Source organism: Neoarius graeffei, chromosome 4 (genome assembly GCF_027579695.1).
Source record: "Neoarius graeffei isolate fNeoGra1 chromosome 4, fNeoGra1.pri, whole genome shotgun sequence".
NCBI lineage: Eukaryota > Metazoa > Chordata > Actinopteri > Siluriformes > Ariidae > Neoarius > Neoarius graeffei.
The window spans coordinates 113,331,831-113,354,372 of NC_083572.1; the positions used below are offsets into that span (position 1 = coordinate 113,331,831).

The window sequence follows — 22,542 nt, forward strand, 5'->3', positions numbered from 1 at the left end:
TTAGGGAGTGCACTTTATTCCCACAAACCCCTGCTTGGAAAAGTACTGGCACCCCACCCATTAGAATGCAGTGACGGAAAAGAGAACAGAGCTTCTCTACCTTATTAACCTTTCAGATAATTAACCATTTTTGTAGATATAATTTCTATATATTTGAAATATAACTTTAAAAAAATCAAACTGGACAGTTTATGCTAAAATAAGTCTTTATTAAATATCCGCGTGAGTGTACCGCAGTGATTTTGTTCATTTATGAATCTATAAATAAAGACTGCTGGAAAGTTTCTGTACAAAATTTTCCTTCACACACACACACACACACACACACACCCCTTTAAATACAAAAATATTAATACAGAGCGATGCAAACATCAGTTCACACATTTGTTCCCATTTACCTTAAAGTTAATAATAATAATAATAATCATCTTAATCCATCCACTGTGTCCCGATTGTAATGATCAGCCCTCAGTAAAACTGATTTGGTTTCCATAACAAAATTAATTACTTCAAGGTTAATTGGAGCCAAAGTCCATGTATTAATCACTGTTTCACATCTCAGTCGGAATTTGTTGATTCAGGAAAAGTGTATTCTCGGCTCCTCGATCATCCAACACCTCGGTGATCAACTCCGTCAGGAAAAGTCGAAGAAAGTCAGAGACATTAAAAGGTGCAGTATTTGTTTTTTTTTCCTGTTTAAACGCGTCCCCTAATCTCTCCCCGCAGTGTGCGAGCGTAACGGACCATGACCTGGAAAAGAACAGAAAACGTGGCTTTTGATGAAAAGTTCAATTAAGGCCGAAAACTAGTCCGAGACGGAACGACTTTTCCACCGTCTCTCTCTGACGGCGTACGGATTCGACAAAACCTTCAGGAAAACGTCAAAACGTAGCCAGAAGTACTTTTTACTGCATTAAAGATAAAATCAACATGAACAGTTTTGGGAAGATTTCACGTCCGAACACGCAATTTAAACCTTTGGCAGACGCTCTTATCCACAGCGACATGCGCTATACCCAGAGTAGCCTGGGGGGCAGGTGCCCTGCTCAAGGGCACTTCAGCCATTCCTGATGGTTAGGGAATTGAACTGGCAACCTTTTGGTCCCAAGGCTGCTTCTCTGACCTTTAGGCCATGGCAACCTTATGGTATAACATCTGCTCTTAATCCTAAAAGAAACCCACTTACACAGCAGTGAGGTGTCAGATTCCAGCTCAGCTACATTTAAAACACGACGTCATGATTGCGAAAGCTGCAGCTTGTAGCCATATAAAGTGTGCACGCGTGCGTACGTGCGATAATACTCGTTTTACACCACCACGTGGAAACTAAACCAACACAAACTGGTTATTCTCCATCCTGCTGCCTGTCGTCATGTTTTTATCTGATTTCGAGGAATTGGGTGACTGGGTGCAGTCTGCCGTATTAGCGCCCCCTTCAGGCCAGGTTGAGGTTTACGTTAGCGTGTGGAGCAGATGTCCTGACTCTGTTCTATGATCTAATCCTGTTCGGCTGATGCCTCGGTCACAACCGGCCGTACGTGCTCCTACGGCCGGTCTACGTGCAAAAAACGCACGGAAGGCACGCGTGTGACGTGCTGATTTTCGAGCCACAGACCGGCCGCAGAGGTTCTTTGTCATGTCAAACAAACTCTACGGGCGCTTACGTTTTTTTCAGGTTGCAAGACAAACTTACGGCCAACGTGCGTCTTTCTCCACAAAAAAAAAAAAAACGCAGCGATTTGGGAAACGCCAAAAATCGCACGGCCAAAAAAAATCGTACGTCCGGTTGTGACCTCGGCTTGAGTGAGTTACACACTGAGCCACGTTTATACAGGCAACTGACGAAGTGAGGAGTGAACAAGTGAGCTGAGAAATGGGCGTGGCCATCAGCGAGGGATTCACACAGCTCTTGAACTAGCCGCCTTCTGCTAAATATTAAACCTTTAATACTCGTTTCAAAACAAAAAGTAGGAGTGATGACTTCTGCTCTTTTCTCTGAATCCGTTTTGTTTTTTTCCCCCCAAGTCACACGCTACACCTCCGACAGGACAGAGGATTACGTCACGATAGCCACGTTTATGCTCACACAGGTTACACCAGGGTGCCTTTATCACCTCGAATACCTTTGTTTATCCTGCGCTGCGGTAACTCATGGACATTGACATTCAATTTCCAAACAAACAGTCGCGTGACGTTTCATGGACGAGAAAACATGCGAGAAACGTTTCTGCACCAAAACGTGTGGAGCTGCGTGAATATTCATGAGTATGCAAATCCAAAATCCAAGCCACATCCTCCCCACACCCAACAATTCAACAAGCTAAACATATTGCTAACACGGAAAGCTAGTTTGTTCACTGCTAGCTTTGTTACCGTGACAACCACCATCCTTTAGCCCAAGCAAACAAAAGACTGTTTACAGAGTCACTCTGGGCCTACAAGTAAACGGCCCACAATGTGCATTTTCAATAATTTTGTCTCACACACACACTTTCTGAATAGAGGCACTATACATGTTTAGGCTGTCAGCACTCAAACACTATCAGATCTGGATGTAAATTCAATGCAGCTCTCTCTCACACACACACACACACACGTAATTCAAGACTTAATACAAGTTTCATGACCCTGAAAAAAGAACCACCAGAAAAATACCATGCTCTCCCCCCTCAGAATAAAACTAATAATAATAAAACAAAATAATTCCAGGAGTCCCGAAAAAAAATCCTAAATTAAAAATAATAATAATAATAATAATAAAAAATCTTCAGGAGTTGCTGTGCTCAGGATTGGGGTGTTTTTCTGCTTCCTGTAACTGGGCGTCATGTTTCTGCTCGTGCTGTGACAGCAGGACGGGGCTCAGATCCGCAGGCTGGTAGCGGTAATGATACCCGAAGGCACGCAGGTGGTAGGTGTAATATTCCAACAGGTACATCATGTTCGCGCCCACGTAGTGAAACGACACGGCCAGGTCCGAGCAACACTGAGGACCCTGAAAATTAAAGAAAGAACAGAGAGAAGAGGACGAGTGATGAAAAGCTTGAAGTTTCTTTGTCATGTGCACTGCATCAGGGACACGTTCACACCGAAACAGTTTATCGGTTGGTACTCGCCCTGTTGATCGTGTCTGATGTTTATCTGGTGTGTCACGCAGGGTGCTAAGCTTCACCCCAAGCTGAAGCTCGGTACCAAGTGGCTATGATTTGTGGCTGCTGAGAAAAAGGGTGTTTGGGACAGACGGAGAAACAGATATGGACGGACAGACAGAGGTAAACCAGTATTAACTCCCCCTTTCCTTCAGAGTGGGGGTTTAATAAATATATATATTTTGCACGGAAATCAACCTGTGTTTCATAATTTTTAGTTGATGGATGATCATGCCGCAGGCCAGAACCTACCTGACTTTGATGTCGATGATGAATATTCAGACGAATTTGAGAACCAAATGAGCGAGGGTTTTGTGAATGAGATGCTCAATAGATACCCATGAACACTGTCCAACAGTCTTTTGACACAAATGAAATCAAAAGTGTACTGATTTAACAACAGCTGGTGTTTGTTCAATTATACCAGCGTTAAATATAACATTCATATTGACGAGTAAAGCTGTAGAAGGTCGTACGCGTACGAATGACTGATGACAGGTTTGGGCTAATACAAGTTCATTCGGGTCAGTAAATCCTGGTCGGTTGGTAGTCCGGCTGGCGAGCATGCTGAAAAGTTTTTCGTGAAGACTGAACGAAGTGTGCCCTAACGAGTAAGGCAGCTGGGCCATAGAAGGTTCACGCTGCACGCTACACGTTCACGTGAAGAACCGGACCCTGGGCCATTAAACTTCATGCTTGGATGTTCACGTGTTGCGTCTGTTCTACTTTGACCAAGTAACCAACAATATGGACTCTTCGGATGACGACGATTGCCTCATTCTGCTTTTACTGAGACAGAGGAAGAGAAAAAGGAACAGAATTTGGAGCCGAGAACACTTCCTTCTGAGAGAAACCCGTGGTGAATTTCACCGAACATTCTATAATCTGCTTGACAATCCCGATGAAGAACTATTTTTCAATTATACCATTCAATTATATTTTTTCTGAAGTTTTCCCCTGAAAGCATAGAGTTATCTCCCTAGACCCGTTCTGATTGGCTGGCGCGGCGGTGACCGCATGCATTGACTGGAATTTCCATCTTCACGCCTAGAAAAAAGTGTGCATGTTCATTTCTCGCTTCACGCGTGAAGTGTGCAGCGTGCAACGTGAACGCCGTTCTATGGCCCAGAGCAAGTCATGCTACGTTTGTCCACTTTTCTTTACACGCGTGTAGCGTGCAGCATGCAGCATGCACCTTCTATGGCCCAGCTGCCTAATGAACGTTGCCGACTCCCAGTAGACGTGACGTGTGGGTCAGAGTCACACTCTGTCCACCATTTTGTCTGATTAGCAGAGCTTCTTTTATTTAAGAGGAAAAAAAAAAGTGGGCTTATTAACCAACACATTTTACACAAAATATTCACAAAAGTTTCATTTTTTTCTTCACAAATTTCCAAAATGACATGCTGGGAGGGAGGGGAGGGCGGTGGTGTAGTGGTTAGCGCTGTCGCCTCACAGCAAGAAGGTCCGGGTTCGAGCCCCGGGGCCGGCGAGGGCCTTTCTGTGTGGAGTTTGCATGTTCTCCCCGTGTCCGCGTGGGTTTCCTCCGGGTGCTCCGGTTTCCCCCACAGTCCAAAGACATGCAGGTTAGGTTAACTGGTGACTCTAAATTGACCGTAGGTGTGAATGTGAGTGTGAATGGTTGTCTGTGTCTATGTGTCAGCCCTGTGATGACCTGGCGACTTGTCCAGGGTGAACCCCGCCTTTCGCCCGTAGTCAGCTGGGATAGGCTCCAGCTCGCCTGATGAGATGCCTAATGAGATGAGACGAGACATGCTGGGAGAAAAAATAAAACTCAAGACCCTGTGGTTTCGGCAGGATTCCCTGACACGTGCCTGCATCCGGGTCACGAACAAAATGAGCTTGGTCCTAAAATACTTCTAAAACACATCTTGCTCTCTTACAATCACAATGAGACGAACAGAATAAAAGTCCGTAAGCGTTTTGGAACTGTTCGAGGAAACTCAGCATTCTGTTGCGACGTGATCAGTTTTTATCTTTTGAAGCGGTGATGTGAGAACTGTCGATGCCTGCGACTGAATTAAACTTCAACACGGACAGTCAGCGCTAATAAACCCTTTATCATCTTTCAAACCTTTCCTTTAAATTAGTTTCATGTGTTTAAAAGTTTAACACAAATCGACTGATTATTTGAAAGTGGAAACCTGTCGAAGCTGTCGGTCTCTGCTAGAACATCAATGCCTGCACTGAAGGTTTTCTCTGCGATGTTTCTGGCCACTCATGAGGCGGAGATGCATCAAAACGCAACTCGTGAAGCTTGGAGAACATTCGTGGCACATCAATTTTTTTTTTTTAAACCATCAAACTGAAAGCGTCCGAGCACGAACACGACAACGGTGATAAGCTGAAAACCACGCTACAGGTCTTTTTCAAAAATCTGTTTCCCGACACAAAAGTGACAAACTAAATAAACAGCAGGTGCAGCCTGAGAAATGTTCGTCAAGAAGCTCAGGCACTACTTTAGATTAGATTTTATTTGCCATTTGTGCATAAACCAACAGTTCAGACACATTGGAATTTTTGTGCAGGGCTCTCTCAGAGTCAACAGTTTAGGAAATAAAGCACTATTTAAAAAAAAAAAGTTAGGAAATAGAACATTATAATAAAAATATAAAGCACTATACAAAAAGGTGGCAATATGTACAAAATTAGAAAAAATACAAATATTAAACAGAAGGAGAGGGCAAATGTTAAGAGTAATAAAATAAAAGGCTAGTCCTGAGTGCTGTTCCTGGATTATGAAAAGGGGGGAAAGATATGGCCCTTTTCCACTACCCTTTTTCAGCTCACTTCAGCTTGCTTCAGCTCGACACGGCTCGCGTTTCGACTACCTCAAAACAGCACGACTCAGCTCGCTTCAGCCCTGCTTAGCACCCAAAACTCGCACGGTTTTGGAGTGGGGCTGAAGCGAGCCAAACCGAGCCGAGTGAGGCTGGGGGCGTGAGCAGACACTCCCCTGTGCACTGATTGGTGAGGAGGAGTGTCCTCACATGCCCACACACGCCCCGTGAGCACGCTGGGATCTGTAAACACCGCAAACCCGGAAGAAGAAGAATTACGAATTAAAGCCGCAAGCGGCCTCGACGGGCCCTTGCGCCAGCGGCCAAGGGGGGCGGGGGCATGCGTCCCCGCGAAAGACCTTCCACAGCTTCTTCGGCAAGAGACATTACTCCCACAATGGCGACAAAGCACAGAATTGGACACAAGGCAACAATAGGGTCTCGCACTGTACGGTGCCCGGGGCCTAATAATAATAATAATAATAATCCTTCAAAAACAATAGGGTCTCGCACTGTACGATGCTCAGGCCCTAATAATAGAAATAATAACTAGAAACTATATGCCAAGCAGGCACCTTAATGCGAGAGGCAAAAATCACAACACGTTAGGGGGCGCTATAGAGGCCCTGAGGCCCGCCTGGATCTGGGCTTCTGGTTCTCAGTAGCGGTGGCAGTCTAAGAAAAAGGAGCCAAATTTCGTGCGTTGTCGACCATGGCAAGCGCCCCAATAAGGGTCTTGTAAAGAGTTTGCTTGCCAAGGTTGACAAATCAGAAGCTGCAATATCATTTGTGCCATAACCAGCACCCCCAGGGGCGAAAGTGCACAAAATTTGGCGTATATGTCCGGTGAGCTATGAAGAGTTTGCGTATGAAGTTAGATGACAATTGAGTAAATAGAAGACGAGATTTAGATTTTTGAAGAATAAATTTTTTGGTTTTTCCCATGTCAGTAGGTGGCGCTATGCTGTACATGAGCGATTATGAGTTGGAAAAATAAGTGTCTACAACAGCAACGTACTATCACAAGGTAGTGGAGTGAAGGAAAAGCATTATGGAATTATTTACCAAAAACCCGTTTTGGAGCAATTGCGTCGGCCAAAAACAGCGCCCCCCATGGACGAAAATTTCCAAAATGTGGTATACATGACATGGGACGTAGTAAGAGGGTGGACGTGAAGTTTGACCAAATTTGAGGAAAGATTGGAATTTTTGCCCAAAAATAGCGCCCCCAGTGGCGAAATATCACAGAAATTGGGTAACATGTCAGAAGCCCAATGAGTGATTTGCTTGTGAAGTATGAGCAGTTTTGAGCAATCAGAAGATTTGTTATGAATTTTTAAGCATGTAAAATTTTGCATCGAAAATTGAGTGACGTATAACTTCTGAACGGTTTATCCTACGTGAAACGTATTTAGTAACTTTTGTCAGCCGTGTCTGTAGATGATGTGTATCAATTTTGGAGACATTCCTATGAACGGTCTAGGAGGAGTTGCGCCGTCTTCGTGGCCATGCATTTCGCACAAAAGTGAAATTACCTCACTTCCTGTTGGGCGTGGCTAATGCATTGGCATTACATTTTTGTCCGGCTTAGTGAGATACATATGCGTACCAAATGGCATGCCACTACTACAAACTACATGGCACCCAGGCACCTTAATGCGGGAGGCCAAAAAAACAACGACTTAGGGGGCGCTATAGAGGCCCTGAGCCCCGGCCAAGTTTGGGCTTCTGATTCTGAGTAGCGGTGGCAATTCTCGGAACTGGTGCCAAATTTCGTGCGTTTTCGCCCATGGCAAGCGCCCCGAAAATGGCCCAACAGCGGAGAAAAATAAAGAAGAAGAAGAAGACGGAAGAAGAAGAAGAATAGTGAACTCTTACAAGAACAATAGGGCCTTCGCCCATAGGGCTCGGGCCCTAATTACGAGAATTTCTGAAGCCTTATGCACCTCCTCGCCTCATCTATACGCTCTTGCCAGTATCTGTTGGCGTTGTCGGTGACAACAAGCCACAGAACCAAGACCAGCAACACTAACGACTCCATGTCCTCCATGTTTATTGTTTACTATCCGGGTCGTGAGACTACCGCTTAAAAGCTCACTGATGTCACTGTTTGCGTCGCTTAACGACATCACGTGACGTCCACCCACTTTCGCTAACTCCACCCAATGTGTCCACCCACTTCCAGCCAGCACGGTTCAGCGCGATGGTAGTCGAAATGCAACTCCAACAGCCCCGCTCAGCTCGACTCAGCACGGCACAGCCGCGTTTGTAGTGGAAAAGCGGCATTATATGGAAATATTGCACATTTTGGGAGGGGGATGAGTTATGTGGGGATATTGCACAGTTAGAATATTGCACATTTATCAGAGGGGATATGATACATAATCCTGTTTCACAGATATCACATATTGCACAAAACAAGTGAAGTGAGGTAGTAATGGGTTATTGTTACACTTATTCAATAGTTTTACTGTGGCAGGGAAGAAGCTGGTGAAGAACCGTGTTCTACGAGTGATGGTGCTCTCCGCTCTGCTGTGTCTCAGGTTGTACGTGCAGTGTTCGTGTCTGAGCAGAGTGTGAGCTGGGTCGAGTGAGTCTCTGATGATTCCCTCTGCTCTTTTCCGACAGCGCTGCACATACATCGAGTCCATGGAAGGAAGTTTTGTCCGTACGATCCTCTCCGCAGTCTTTACGACTCTTTGCAGAGCCTTCCTCTCTGCCTGTGTGGTGTTACCGTTCCAGACAGTGATGCCTGCGGTGAGGATGCTCTCTATCAGTCCTCTGTCGGCCAGGGTGAGAGGGCGATGGTTCAGACCAGCTTTCCTGAGCAGCCTGATGAAATAAAGCCTTTGCTGGGCTTTTTTCACTGTGGCTGTGGTGTTAAAGTGCATATCCTGGACCAATTTAGTTTTTTTTATATGAAAGTATGTCCCTTTACACACTCATACAGAAGGGTAATTTTGCACAAGGCCATCTGTCTACAGCAGAAAAAAATAAATAAAACAAACATCTGGAAAAATCCCAAGGGTTCTGAGTCTGGAGCCGGATTGGTGACGTCACCTGCGGAAGCGCCAGCAGGCTGCGCGAGCTTCGCACGGTTTCAGTGCACAGCCTGTGTAGACCAAGCGCTCCCATTTCTCTCTCATTGTCCGGTCTTTTGGGAAACGCTGAGTACTAATCCCATCATGATTGGTGTTGCTACACCCTCCTACGATACATCTGTTCACCATTTTAATAATTACACAATAACGTTGAAATTTGCAGAAAACCACCAGGTCATTTTCTCATAAACAAACCAGCGCTGATGTAGGATTCAGAGGGAGGCGTCCCGCATGCGACGTCACGAAAATCAATGTTTGCCGGGAAATCCACATGCCAAGTTTTTTCAGAGGCGGACCAATTCACCTCAAACAGTTTGATTTCAACTGAATTTTTCTGGTATTGCGCAAGGGAAAAAAATAGCAGAGAATGCAGAATGTGACAGATATTTGACCAAAGTTTAATATAAAACAGGAGAATTACACTGATCTTGCTCCTGAATTTACCCGTGATGTGTCCAGCTCAGGTCAGATGTAACCTGCAGTCCCAGGAATCTGTAGTTGTCGGCTCTCTCCACCGCAGTCCCTTTGACGATGAGAGGCTGTAGAGGGGGAGGATTCTTCCTAAAGTCCAGTGTTATTTTGGTCTTGTCTGTGATGAGGATGAGGTCGTTCTCCTCTCCATAGACAAGAATGTTGTTTACCAGGGTCCTGTACCCTGACTCGTCTCCCCCCCCCCCCGGATGAACCCCAGGATAGTGGTGTCATCAGCATATTTGATGATGATGGTGTTGTCCTGGGTGGAGACACAGTCATGGGTGTACAGGGTGAAGAGTTTGGGGCTAAGGCAGCAGCCCTGTGGGGATCCTGTGCTGACTGTGAGCTCAGCAGACACCTGTCCTCCCATTCTCACCACCTGTGGTCTTTCTGTCAGGAAGTCCAGAATCCAGTTGCAGGTGGGAGTTGGGATGCCAAGGTCTGTTAGCTTCGTGATCAGCTTGCCCGAGCAGATGGTGTTGAAGGCAGAACTGTAGTCCAGGAAGAGCATCCTGACATACGTTCTGCTGCTTTCAAGGTGTTGTAGAGTGTGTATTGCTACCACGTCGTGCACTGATCGATTGGGACGGTAGGCAAACTGGAGGAGGTCGACAGTGTCCGGGACCGTGTGGTTGATGTGTGTAAGGACTAGTTTTTCTAGGCACTTCATGGCAACTGATGTGAGTGCCATTGGCCTGAAGTCATTTAGGGTGGATATATCTGGTCTTTTGGGGACTGGTATAATAATAGAAGATTTGAAAATACAGGGAACTACAGCCTGGGATAATGACAAGATGATGATGTTGGCATACACACCAGCTAGTTGTTCCGCACAGGCCTTCAGAACTTTGGGAGGGACTCCATCGAGTCCCACAGCCTTGTGGGGGTTCACCTTCTTCATAGCCTTCAGGACCCATGTGTGTGTGTGTCACCTGAAAGGCAGCGTCCGTGGGGTCACAGGGGGCTTTTGAGGGCATGTCCGTATTCAGCCTGTCGAACCTGGCGTAGAAGGTGTTAAGGCTGTCTAGCAGGGTGGCATCTCGGGGGTCTGTGGTTACTGTGGTTCTCCTATAATTTGTGACAGACTGGATTCCCTGCCACATACTGCGTGTGTTGTGGTTGAGGTCATAGCTTTCAAGTTTTGGGGAGTGAGCCCTTTTTGCTGCTCTGATGGACTTCTGCAGCTCGTACCGGGCTCTCTTATACTCCACTTGATCTCCTGACCTGAAGGCCTCCCGCTGCTTCCTGATTTTCCATTTTATATCCCCATTAAACCAGGGTTTTTGGTTGGGGAACATCCGCACAGTTTTTACCTTTTTCCGAAAGAGGAGACGAGGCGGAGAGAGTGGATTGTGCACATGAAGCCAGAGGGTTGGCGTTTTCCGAAAGAGGAGAAGAGGCGGAGCGAATGGGTTGTGCGCATGAAGCCAGAGGGTTGTTTTTTTCTGGAAGAGGAGACGAGGCGGAGAGAGTGGATTGTGCGCGTGAAACAAAATCAAGCAGTCAAAGAAGAAACGGAGCAGCAACACTCAAGCAAAAAGGAGAAGATTGGAGGTAAACATTTTTACTTTTGCTTGCAATTGACAAGTCAAGAATCCTGAGGGATCCTGTACAATCATTGTGGAAATGAGACAAAGGGAGATTTCCTCGCTTAGAGTCGGCTATAAACAGGGATGTGATTTGGGGCTGGTGAAATTATCTGAAAATTTTAGCCGGGGGTCTGGGGGCCTCAGGCCCGCAGCTGGTCCAGGGCAGCGCCCTGGTGGGGGGACAAAGTAGTCAATGAACCAAAGTAGTCAAATTTTGAAATGCAAGGTAGAACTGATAATGTTTTATCATATGAGACGATAAAAAGGTTTTAGAAATCTCAAAATGTAAACAAAACATGCCCGGACAAAAAAAACAAAAAACGTTTTCTCTGAAATTGACTCATATACAGAACTGTACAGTGTTCACTCACTTGAGGATTTTCATATGCAAGAATAAAAATCACTTTTTCACTAAACAACATTCACAAAAAATGTCTTTGCTGAATCCATTCAATCCAATCAGAAGTCTGTGAAGAAGCCAATATCTCTAATATTTCTACTCATATCTGAAAGGCGGGGTTCACCCTGGACAAGTCGCCAGGTCATCACAGGGCTGACACAGACACAGACAACCATTCACACTCACATTCACACCTACGCTCAATTTAGAGTCACCAGTTAACCTAACCTGCATGTCTTTGGACTGTGGGGGAAACCGGAGCACCCGGAGGAAACCCACGCGGACACGGGGAGAACATGCAAACTCCACACAGAAAGGCCCTCGCCGGCCACGGGGCTCGAACCCAGAACCTTCTTGCTGTGAGGCAACAGTGCTGACTGCTACACCACCGTGCCACCCTTAATTTTTTTTTATTGCTGTAAATTTTGTTAATTATGCCTTAGATATCACGGTAATGCGTAAATAATGTAATGTATCTACATTGGTTGTAAATTTAATTAAGTTCATTTCATTCATTCCTTCATTCAATTATCATACTTTTTAAAAAAAATAATTTAAAAAATAATAAATAAATAAATAAATTTAACAACCTGGCTGATAACACTGGTCAAGATGTTGACACTTCTCTAAAACGAAACTAACTTTATATAGTAGCCTCCATATATACACACTGAAGGCTCAATCCCAAATCACTTCCTCCTTCTTATACAAGTGCCCTACACAGGGGGCCCCTGTAGTCTCTCTAGTGCACTCTATATGCCTTATGGAGCGGTTTGGTCTTCAGCGCAACAGATTTCCTCTTCATCAGCGCGGTGGAGCAACAGGACAGGAGGCGTTTCCAGCTGCGCAGCGCTCACTTTCACTTGGCCCGTTCGCCAGAGCAGGCTGCTGCAACACATATTTTGACTTTCTATGTAGCCAAAAGAAGCTATACATGCTCCAAAATAGGATTAAATTATAAATAAATGGCCTTGACAGACTTGTGTTTAAGCGGTGCGTTAAAGCTCTTGCTAGCTACATGGCTAAGTAGCAACAAGCCTGAGTGTAAAGTAACAGAACTTCACTGCTACTAGCAAGCCGTGCTAACTCAGGAGCTAACTCTGGTGTCGGCTCTGTTCCCTGAGCAAATGTTCCAGTCATTTTACCCTCTCTTTCCTTTCCTCTCCGCCCAGCGTGCCGGTACGTGAACTCATTCCGGGTGACCGTCAGCCAACCTCTCGCCTCCCTAAACACACACACAAAGCCCACTAGCTCGACCCAGACAACCGTGTCCTGTCCAACACACTCGGCTCTGCCACGTCGGACAAAACGCACACATAAAAAGCTGAGTTTGTTCGTGACCAAACGACACACACTCGCATAACACGCTGATGCGTAGAGGGGCCTCCAGCAAGCACGCCATCTCTCTCTCCCCCTGAGCGAGAGACGATCCGCCCGACCTGAACAAATGTCTCACAGTATTATGTCCATCTGTAGCAACCTCTTTCTCCAACCATTCCCAGCGGAACTTGTTTTTCACTATTCTGTCGATTTCTTTAACTCGATTTGCATCTTTACGCTCGATCACGGAGGCTGCCATCTTTCAACTCTGTTTGAAGCGAGCTTACGTACAGCTATCTAACAAGCGCGTTCATTGGTTGTTACAGAGCGATGGGCCAATCACGTACCTCATTTCATCTCAATGACGGAAATACTGAAAGTCGGAACGAATAGGATATGAATGCGGATATTTGAGCGAAAAATTGGAAAAAAATTTTTTTTCAAATTTTGAGGTGAAAAAAGCGGAATTCCGCGAATTCACGGAAAAATCACATCCCTGTATAAATAGTATAATGCCGCGGATGGCAGGCTAATGTGGCCTACCAGCGAACTGTCCAGTAATCGTTCCCTATATCCACTAGGGAGGCGGTTTAATTATTCTTCAAAAGGGCTCTTATTTAGTATTACGATGAAAGTAGGAATTTATCATAACTACCAGGATAAATCGTTTGGGCGCGAGTCTTGTTGAGGTCCGGGGTCGCCGCGATCAGAGTCGGCCGAGTCGCTGTCCGATTCCGAGGCCGCACGGTCAAACCAGTGAGCCACATTCACCGATTGCTTTGCAACGACCATAGGTTCATACATACATGGTTTCACCTCTCGATATTTAATTTGGAGAGTTCCTACTTCAAAATCGCTCTCAGACATTTTACACAACCTCTCACGACCAGAGTCCGTACACGTGTGCTCGGTTCGCAGGTAAACACAGTAAACTGTTCCCAGTCTGTTTGGCTTAAATGACGTCACGATGACGGTCCCCCGGAGATGAAAGTGCGCATAAGTGAGATGCAAACAAACCTTCGGAAATTGGGCAAAACAGTACATTTTAACTGTTTTCTTCAATTTTAAGGTGCAAATTAGACACCAGGAAGATTGAATTCACTTTTTGGGTCGTTCTTCTCGACAATAAAGTTGATATTCTACGTTTCACCTCCGACCGTTGCCTATGACCTTTAATGTTTCTGAAACCTGTTCTCTCGGTTACAGCAGCACACTTGTTCGTTCGTTCCCCCTCTCTCTAACACTACGTTCAGACTGCAACCTGAAACGCCCCATATCCGATTTGTTGTGAAATCCGATTTTTTTGTTAGGCCATTTACATTACCAATTATATGAGACTTGTATGCGATCTCCAATATGAACGGAAAACGACCCAAAAGTGTCCCGCATGCGCAAATTGACACGTAATAAGCACATCTACGTAATACGTAAACAAAAAAAAAAGCGCGCTCTTCAAGTTTGCAAGTAAAGCATGGAGACGAGGCGAGACCTGGCGATGTGGTTTTTGTGGTGGCGGCGGAACTCACACAATAATCTGATTAATGTGGGCAGCAGACTAATGAGACCGAAGGTGTCAAATTACTGGAAATTTCCAGAACAATCTTATAATCTTGTAATACAGGATGGTTTAACATCCAGGTCCCTACCAAATCCACCATTAGCTTCAGTGCCTAATTTGTAAAGTGGGAGGTCCCAGAGCGCAGAGGATGACTGGCTCCGGTGCGAAAAAAAAAAAGAAGGGGGGGGCGCTTCTGGGCATGTATTATAACAACACTGCAAATTAAGTTCATCTGTGAAAAACCCCGCTCACACTCTGCACCTGAGATAGGGACAGTGTTGATTGCGGCCAAGAGGCCCTTCAGTTCATCTGAGATGAATTCTCCATTACTTTCCCTGAATGCCCTGATGACATGTCGTGCTGGCAGAGCGCTTCCACTTCTTTTTCCCGCGGCCACGGAAGTGTGCACCCTCCTTTTCCGTAATATACAAACAGATATTTTGTGGATGTCGTTTCATGAGAGAAATCACCAACAAGACAGATATCAAAATCAGACATTAACACTAAATAAACTTGCATTTATTTAATTTTTTTTTTTTTTGTTACATAGTCAAGAGAGGTGTCGGATCACCGGATCCAGTGTAAATAGCTGCCGGAGCCAACGTCCGAGGTTCCGGAGCGCACTCCGGCTTGCTCCCCCTCAAATTAAGCCCTGATTAGCTTGATCAATTCTATAAAAGTCTATTTAAATTCTGAAAACTGTACAAATGTTGTTGTTTTCCACCAAAGAGGCGGGATCAGCCAACGCAGAATAGTGACGTTTGTCTCTTGTTGATGACGTGTAGGTCGCATGAATGCGACCTGTCCGGTCAGACTGCAGTCGCATGTGAAAATAACGGATATGCATCGGAATTAGGACCACATATCCAAGCGGCCTGGGTCTCATGTGAAAAAATCGGATCTGTGTCGTTCAGATTGTCAATAACAAATCGGATACAGGTCGCATATGGGCAAAAAAAATCGGATACGGGTCGTTTCAGGGTGCAGTCTGAACGTAGTCTAACACAGTTAAAGGGAAACTGCAAGCTGGGAACTCCCTTGTCCTGAAGATATCAGGAAAGTTAAACTGAAAGCTCTATCTCTGAGCTGCTGAAGAGCTCTGCCTGGGCGTGACAAGATTCTGTTCCACGTCACAGCTCCAGGAAACAGGGCTGTAAAATCAGAGTGTACGCGATAAGCAAACTCCTCGGCTTTTTTGATGTATCGAGATAAAAGGCAGTGTCATGCCAGTTACACAGATAAACTACGCAAATAGAAAAGGTGATCTCATAACATGAGAGCCTTTTCACTTGTGAATTAAAGTTTAACAGGAACAGTACTTCACAGTGACCTCAGAGACACACACAGACAGAGAGCCCATTTTATTTCCCTGAAGAACGTTTGCATTCAGGTTTGTGCTGTTGCTCAAATTACACTAAATCACTTTCCACCACAAAGATCCGTCCATGTGAGGCTAACGTTAACTTTCTTAACATCTGATGCTCGGTTTTTTCCATCATGGTGTTCAACAAAAACACAAGCTCTGTAAGGCACTTTAAACTCGAGGGCTCGGTTTGGTTGTTAGCTAGCTGGCGAGGACAGAGTTAGCATGAAACTTGCTTGATAATTAGCATGACATTTTTTTGTCGTCATGCTAAACCAGCATGCACAGAAAGCTAGCATTAGTTATTAGCCAGCTAGTTAGTTTATTCGTTACTTTATCATTATGTTTTCATGCTACTTTTTTCCCCCCAAACTTCGTTCTCTGGTACTTTTGATTCCTACACGCTCCACTTACAGTTTATCATAAATTTATACATACACTTACCTATTTAACAATTACACGTCTGGTTTTTTTTTGTTCATTGGTGTTCGTTCTGGTTTTTTTTCTGTGAATAGTGGTGTTAAACATAAAAATTGCTCAGAAAGCTACCCAAGCACCAAAGAGCTTTAGAAACCATAAACTCTCAAGTTTAACTGCTAGTCTTACATTCTTACGCTAGCTAAACTAAAGTTTAAAAAAAATTGCCCAGAAATCTACTAATATACCCTCACAAACTCAGAGTTATGTTCGCTTGTAAGCTTTCAATTGCTTGCATTCTCCTGTTAGCTAGCAAGGTAATTAGCTGGATCATTAATGCTAGCTAGAAACTTTATTGATAACTAGCATATCTTTGCAGTATCAAAAAAAAATTTATTTGGCCAGAAAGAAACCTAATCTCCATAAGGTATACAAAAACTTAATTGTTAGCATTAGCTAGATACCTGTTAACCCTAGATACCTGAGTACATTTCATGTGTTTGCCATAATGTTAATTCTAAAAAAAAATATATATTTATATAGATATTGATCTACCAAAGCACCATTAGGTATACAAGCTATCAAGTCGTATGATGGCGAGCATTAGCATGTTAGCTAACTAGGTCGTGAGCTGTTAGGTTGAGCAGGGAGCATGGTGGAAAAGGAAAGCTGTGTGAGAACATTTGTTGGGTGTGGTCCTCACCTCAGTGATGGGGTAGTAGCAGTACTTCCAGTACCAGAAGCTCTTGGGGAATTTGGAAGTGAGGTGCTGATCCGGAATGAACGGATGAAACGTCTCTCTCTGGAGCGTATCCCGGGAATCTCCGGCGACCACGCCTACTTTCTCCATGCACTGTCCCAGGGCGAGGTCCTCCACTGAGGACGTGTGAGTGCATGTTTTGGTGCGAAAGCCCTCGACGAACCTCTTGAGCGCCTCTCGGCTTAGTACGTACCCGGCGCCGCCGCTCATGTACCCCTGCTTGACAAAGGGCTTGAAGCGGCGCCCGAAGTACACAGGCTCATCAGGCGAGTGGTTGGCCAGCACCCAGCGCAGGTTGTCCACCACCAGGTACGTGTCATCATCGGCTTTGAGGAACCAGTCGGCGTCGGTGCCGTGCTTCTCCAGCACGTAGTGGAAGGCGTTGATGGTCTTCCAGTACAGCTGGTCGCGGCCCTCCTTGGTGTTGAGTCCGATGGTGGGAAAGTCCGGATCGTCCACCGAGCTCATGAACACCACGATGTTGCAGTGCCGACTCCACGTGGCCTTCACGTGACGAGCTTTCTTCTCCAGGTTGCTGGGACCCGTCATCACCCAGCACAGGACCCGTACACGCTTATACAGGGAATCCGCCAGGGCGCTGTCCTCACCTAAACGACAAACCGACAGGAGGGTGGGCGGGGCTGTCTGATACGACCACAGGATAACATGAGCAACATCTTGAGTATCGTAGACATCATGATGGAGCTTTGCTGCATAACTTCATTTCTCCTCAAACAAATCACTTTTAATCATTTCTTCGCAGTATTTTCATTTTTCCGTTAATTTTCTCTTTATGTTTTCATTGTTATAAAATTAACAGCATGCTCATGAACAAAAAAGTCAAACTAACACCATCCTTTCTAATTATTCCGTATCATTATCCTCTACTGCGATTTATTATACAGCTCTACATTCTTCCTGACACTTTTTTATTGAAACATTTCCACATTACTTATTATATTTTCCATTATATATTCCCGTCTCATCCCTCACTGCGCCCTCTCGCCCTTTCTCATCGTGTCGCTCACTTTTCTGTTCCACGTTCCCGTTTCTTCATAACTTTTCTGTTACATTACAATTTTATCAATAAATTTTCCATTTACTTTATATTTGTTGTACTTTACTGTTTATCTCCATTACTCAGTCCCCCCAGGATTCCGCGGGCCTTTTTTGTGATTGTTGCGGGCTAAAATGTCTGATGTTGCGGGGTTTTTTTCCAAAAAATCGCGATGAATGTTGTGGTGTTTTTCAGGTTTTTGTTGCGCTTACATTGTGGGAGGAAGTGAAAGTTGCGGTGTTTTTTAGGTTTTTGTTGCGATTACATTGCGGGAGGAAGTGAAAGTTGCAGTGTTTTTTAGGTTTTTGTTGCGATTACATTGCGGGAGGAAGTGAAAGTTGCGAGAAATTGTTGCGATTTTCTCTTTTTCTGATTAAAATTGAGTGATATGTTAAATATTAAGTTATTACTGAAAAACTATTGATTAAAAAAAACAAAGACACTGAGAAATGGTCCTATAAACAACTTTACCAATATAAAAGATTACCAGGACTACAAAAATGCAGAAAAATAGGCTTTACGTATCCAAATGCACCTGTTGGTTCAAAAGTTGAAGTGCATAGAACCTCACAGCACAACATGAAGTTACCTTAAAATATAATATAAATGCCTCAGCTTTCATGCAAGAAAAAAAAAAAAACTATTAATACTAGTACTGTGTGCAGGCAGTCTCTCCTGAAGACTAAATTAAACAATAATTATAAACTAATAAAATAAATGGCTCAGGCTTCATAGAAGAAAAAAAACAATTGGAACAGAATCTCACAGTATGATGCTGAAGCTGCCTAAACAATGGAAAATAAAATACCATTTTGTCAAAAATGTTGGCATCCATTAATTTATTGTATTAAGTAAAAAAAATAAAGTGCACACAGTCCTTCACTGTAAACATAACACACTTTCAGTAACAGAATTTAAGCCTACAGAAACGCTGACTCGCACATGCTGCTTCTCTTGAACGTATACACGGAAGTAAGGCGGAAGGTAGTTTGTCAACGTCACCTCAAGACGACGCCAACGATTGGTCAAATTTGCGGGAAAGTTACGGTGATTGGATATAATTGCAACACCGCCCTGAATTCGCGGGGATTGGTTGAAATTGCGTTGAAGTTGCAAATCGGAACATCACGAAATCCTGGAGGGTCTGATTACTTATTTTGTTACTTTTTTCATGACTCTTTGCTATAAAGATTTTTTTTTGAGAGAGAGAGAGCGCGAGAGAGAAAATAACCTGTCCAGAAGATTAATTTGTCCCAGTTATTGCATAATTTGGGAAAAACACGAGTACAACGTTTACATTTCTTATGAATATTGTGAAAGGAAAGGTACGAACAATAACCCTGCTCCCGAACTTTAGTGTTGTGAGGCAAATGTAATGAATTTGCTCGTGAGAAACACAAAACAGAAAGTGAAAGCATAGCGCAGTTCACCTTCAGTCCCAGTTTGATCGGTTCAGTACTCGGACATCGCTGGACCTCCCGAACGAATGATGTAAATATTTAACAAGGTGACAGAATTAAAGCGAGGATGTGTCAACAGGACCGGGGCTAAGCCCAGGGCGTCAGGTTTTAGAGCCCGTTTAAGTGAGGAGAATGCTACGTGGCAAAGCGCTAATGAGATTTCCTCCTGCCATTACCGATGTGATGCGGGTGGTTGAGGTTAAACAGCGCAAACTTCTCCTTCCTCCATTTCTTGTGCTCCTCCTCCAGTTTCCTCAGGTCCACGTCGTCATGTTGGGGGTAGACGTTCCGCAAAAACCAGGCCTGGTTCAGGATCATATACAGAGAAAACGTTCCCACCAGGAAGCCCACGTAGAAGGAGGAGCGTGAGCAGAGCCCTTTCATCAGGAACAGTTTCCCCATGATCACCACACACGAACTGAGAAACAGAAACAAAACGAGATTACAGGAGCGTTTATGAAGATCACAGCTCGCACCTTAGTTCATCCTGCTCACTTCACTACCCAGAATAAAGCTGGAATATTACGAGGAGAAAATGTTGACACCGTGACGTTAAAATGTTACGTATCCAAGCAACTCCAGGGAATTAAAATGAACACCGTGGCACCAGAAGCTCTTTAGATTGAACTTAAAAGTATTTTAAAAATGAAAAGGAAGTAAAACGTACTTACATCCTTTGGTTGGCAATTAAGCACTTTCTTTTGTAACTAAGTACTTCCTTTTGTCAGTAATGCACTACTTTCTCTCTCTTGTCTGTAAGTCAGTATCCTTGCCAAATCAAACTTTTCACCTGGATGGTTCAGACACTAACACACCTGTGTGTATTCAGGATTAGCATTCAATCATGTACTTCAGGACATTTGACACTCCACTAATCCGGGAGAATATTTACTTTACAACTCTAGGAACGCGTGACTTTATTCCCTGGTATTCTGAACAAAACATTCATGACTGGAAAATAAATATTCAGATTCTCTTTAGTCACAGCAAACATGTGGCTAAGGAGCATGATCATGTGACGCTGTAACAACCCTTACACAAACAGAAATTGACATTAAGTATTTAAAACATTTTACACACGGGTGAATACTTAAATCACAACTATAAAGTGATTTAATATTTAAAAAGTTATAAATTATTGATATTTACTGATTTAAATATCATAATATACAGTTTGAACGAATATGCTTTAAAATACGATTCTACACGAATGAAAAACAAAAGTTGTGTTCATAGATTTAAATAAATGTTTGTTTAAATGAACAGCTCGCTGGTATGAGTGAAGGGTAAAGTGGGAGTGAAGGGTAAAGTGGGAGTGAAGTGGGAGTGAAGTGAGAGTGAAGGGTGAAGTGGGAGTGAAGAGAGAGTGAAGGGTGAAGAGAGAGTGAAGGGTGAAGAGAGAGTGAAGGGTGAAGAGAGAGTGAAGGGTGAAGTGAGAGTGAAGTGAGAGTGAAGGGTGAAGTGGGAGTGAAGAGAGAGTGAAGGGTGAAGTGGGAGTGAAGAGAGTGAAGGGTGAAGTGGGAGTGAAGAGAGTGAAGGGTGAAGAGAGAGTGAAGGGAGAAGAGAGGGTGAAGGGAGAGTGAAGGGTGAAGAGAGGGTGAAGGGAGAGTGAAGGGTGAAGAGAGGGTGAAGAGAGAGTGAAGGGTGAAGAGAGGGTGAAGAGAGAGTGAAGGGTGAAGAGAGGGTGAAGAGAGAGTGAAGGGTGAAGAGAGGGTGAAGAGAGAGTGAAGGGTGAAGAGAGGGTGAAGAGAGAGTGAAGGGTGAAGAGAGGGTGAAGAGAGTGTGAAGGGTGAAGAGAGGGTGAAGAGAGAGTGAAGGGTGAAGAGAGAGAGAAGAGAGAGTGAAGGGTGAAGAGAGAGAGAAGAGAGAGTGAAGGGTGAAGAGAGAGTGAAGGGTGAAGAGAGAGTGAAGGGAGAGTGAAGGGTGAAGGGAGAGTGAAGGGTGAAGGGAGAGTGAAGGGTGAAGAGAGGGTGAAGAGAGTGTGAAGGGTGAAGAGAGGGTGAAGAGAGAGTGAAGGGTGAAGAGAGAGAGAAGAGAGAGTGAAGGGTGAAGAGAGAGAGAAGAGAGAGTGAAGGGTGAAGAGAGAGTGAAGGGTGAAGAGAGAGAGAAGAGAGAGTGAAGGGTGAAGAGAGAGTGAAGGGTGAAGAGAGAGTGAAGGGAGAGTGAAGGGTGAAGGGAGAGTGAAGGGTGAAGGGAGAGTGAAGGGTGAAGAGAGGGTGAAGAGAGAGTGAAGGGAGAGTGAAGGGTGAAGAGAGAGTGAAGGGAGAGTGAAGGGTGAAGGGAGAGTGAAGGGTGAAGGGAGAGTGAAGGGTGAAGGGAGAGTGAAGGGAGAGTGAAGGGTGAAGAGAGAGTGAAGGGAGAGTGAAGGGTGAAGGGAGAGTGAAGGGTGAAGAGAGAGTGAAGGGAGAGTGAAGGGTGAAGGGAGAGTGAAGGGTGAAGTGTGAGCGCTGGGAGTTTACAGCTCTGCTGATGTTTCAGTGAAGAGGAAGCTCTGCGCGCGCGACCGCCACATCCATCTCACAGCAGCTCCAGAGGAGAACAGCAGCAGCTCCTTCACACCTCCAGGAGAACATCACCCACCCACCCACTCTCACCCACCCACTCACACACCCACTCACCCACTCAACACCGCGGCTCGGACTTCACTCCACTCAACACAACACCGACATCGACACCATTTTACCGGCGCTTCTCCACACGACTCAGCCGCCACGAGCTCGCGCGCTGCCCGTTAGCACACATTAGCTTCGCTGCTGAGGGAAAAGCGGCTAGTTTCAGCAGATAAAAACACGCACACAAGCCGAGCGGAAAAGACGCCACGCGTCTCCATGGTGACGCTTTTCTTCGTAAATTAAAATAAAATAAAAAGCGAATAAACTGCTGAATTAAAAAGCCACAGAAACTTCCGGAAGGTTTGTCACAGCTCGCGCGCGCCCTCACAACTTCCACACCAACTTGAGCGCGCGAGCGAGCCACCTGAGCGAAACAGGAAAAGCTTGCGTCAGTGAGGCGACGCGCATGCGCGCACCGAGCACTCTGATTGGCTGGCCACATCACTGAGGCCTGACTGGAAAGTTCACAGCTTTTTTGTTTTAT

At 44.9% G+C, this 22,542-nt stretch overlaps 1 protein-coding gene across 3 annotated transcripts; it reads right to left on the minus strand.

The window, feature by feature from the left end:
• Nucleotides 1-188: 188 nt before the first annotated feature.
• c1galt1lb (core 1 synthase, glycoprotein-N-acetylgalactosamine 3-beta-galactosyltransferase 1, like b) lies at nt 189-22,419 on the minus strand. Of its 3 annotated transcripts, none has more exons than XM_060920227.1 (4): nt 22,065-22,419; nt 19,623-19,864; nt 16,873-17,537; nt 189-2,992 (listed from the first exon to the last, which is right to left on the minus strand). In XM_060920227.1, the coding sequence occupies exons 2-4, from the start codon at nt 19,846-19,848 to the stop codon at nt 2,768-2,770; spliced, it is 1,116 nt and encodes a 371-aa protein (XP_060776210.1). In that variant the 5' UTR covers nt 19,849-19,864; nt 22,065-22,419; the 3' UTR covers nt 189-2,767. The 3 variants fall into 3 exon arrangements, with proteins under 3 accessions (XP_060776210.1, XP_060776209.1, XP_060776211.1); XM_060920226.1 differs by lacking the exon at nt 22,065-22,419 and adding an exon at nt 21,906-22,034; XM_060920228.1 differs by lacking the exon at nt 22,065-22,419 and adding an exon at nt 20,118-20,476.
• Nucleotides 22,420-22,542: the final 123 nt, after the last annotated feature.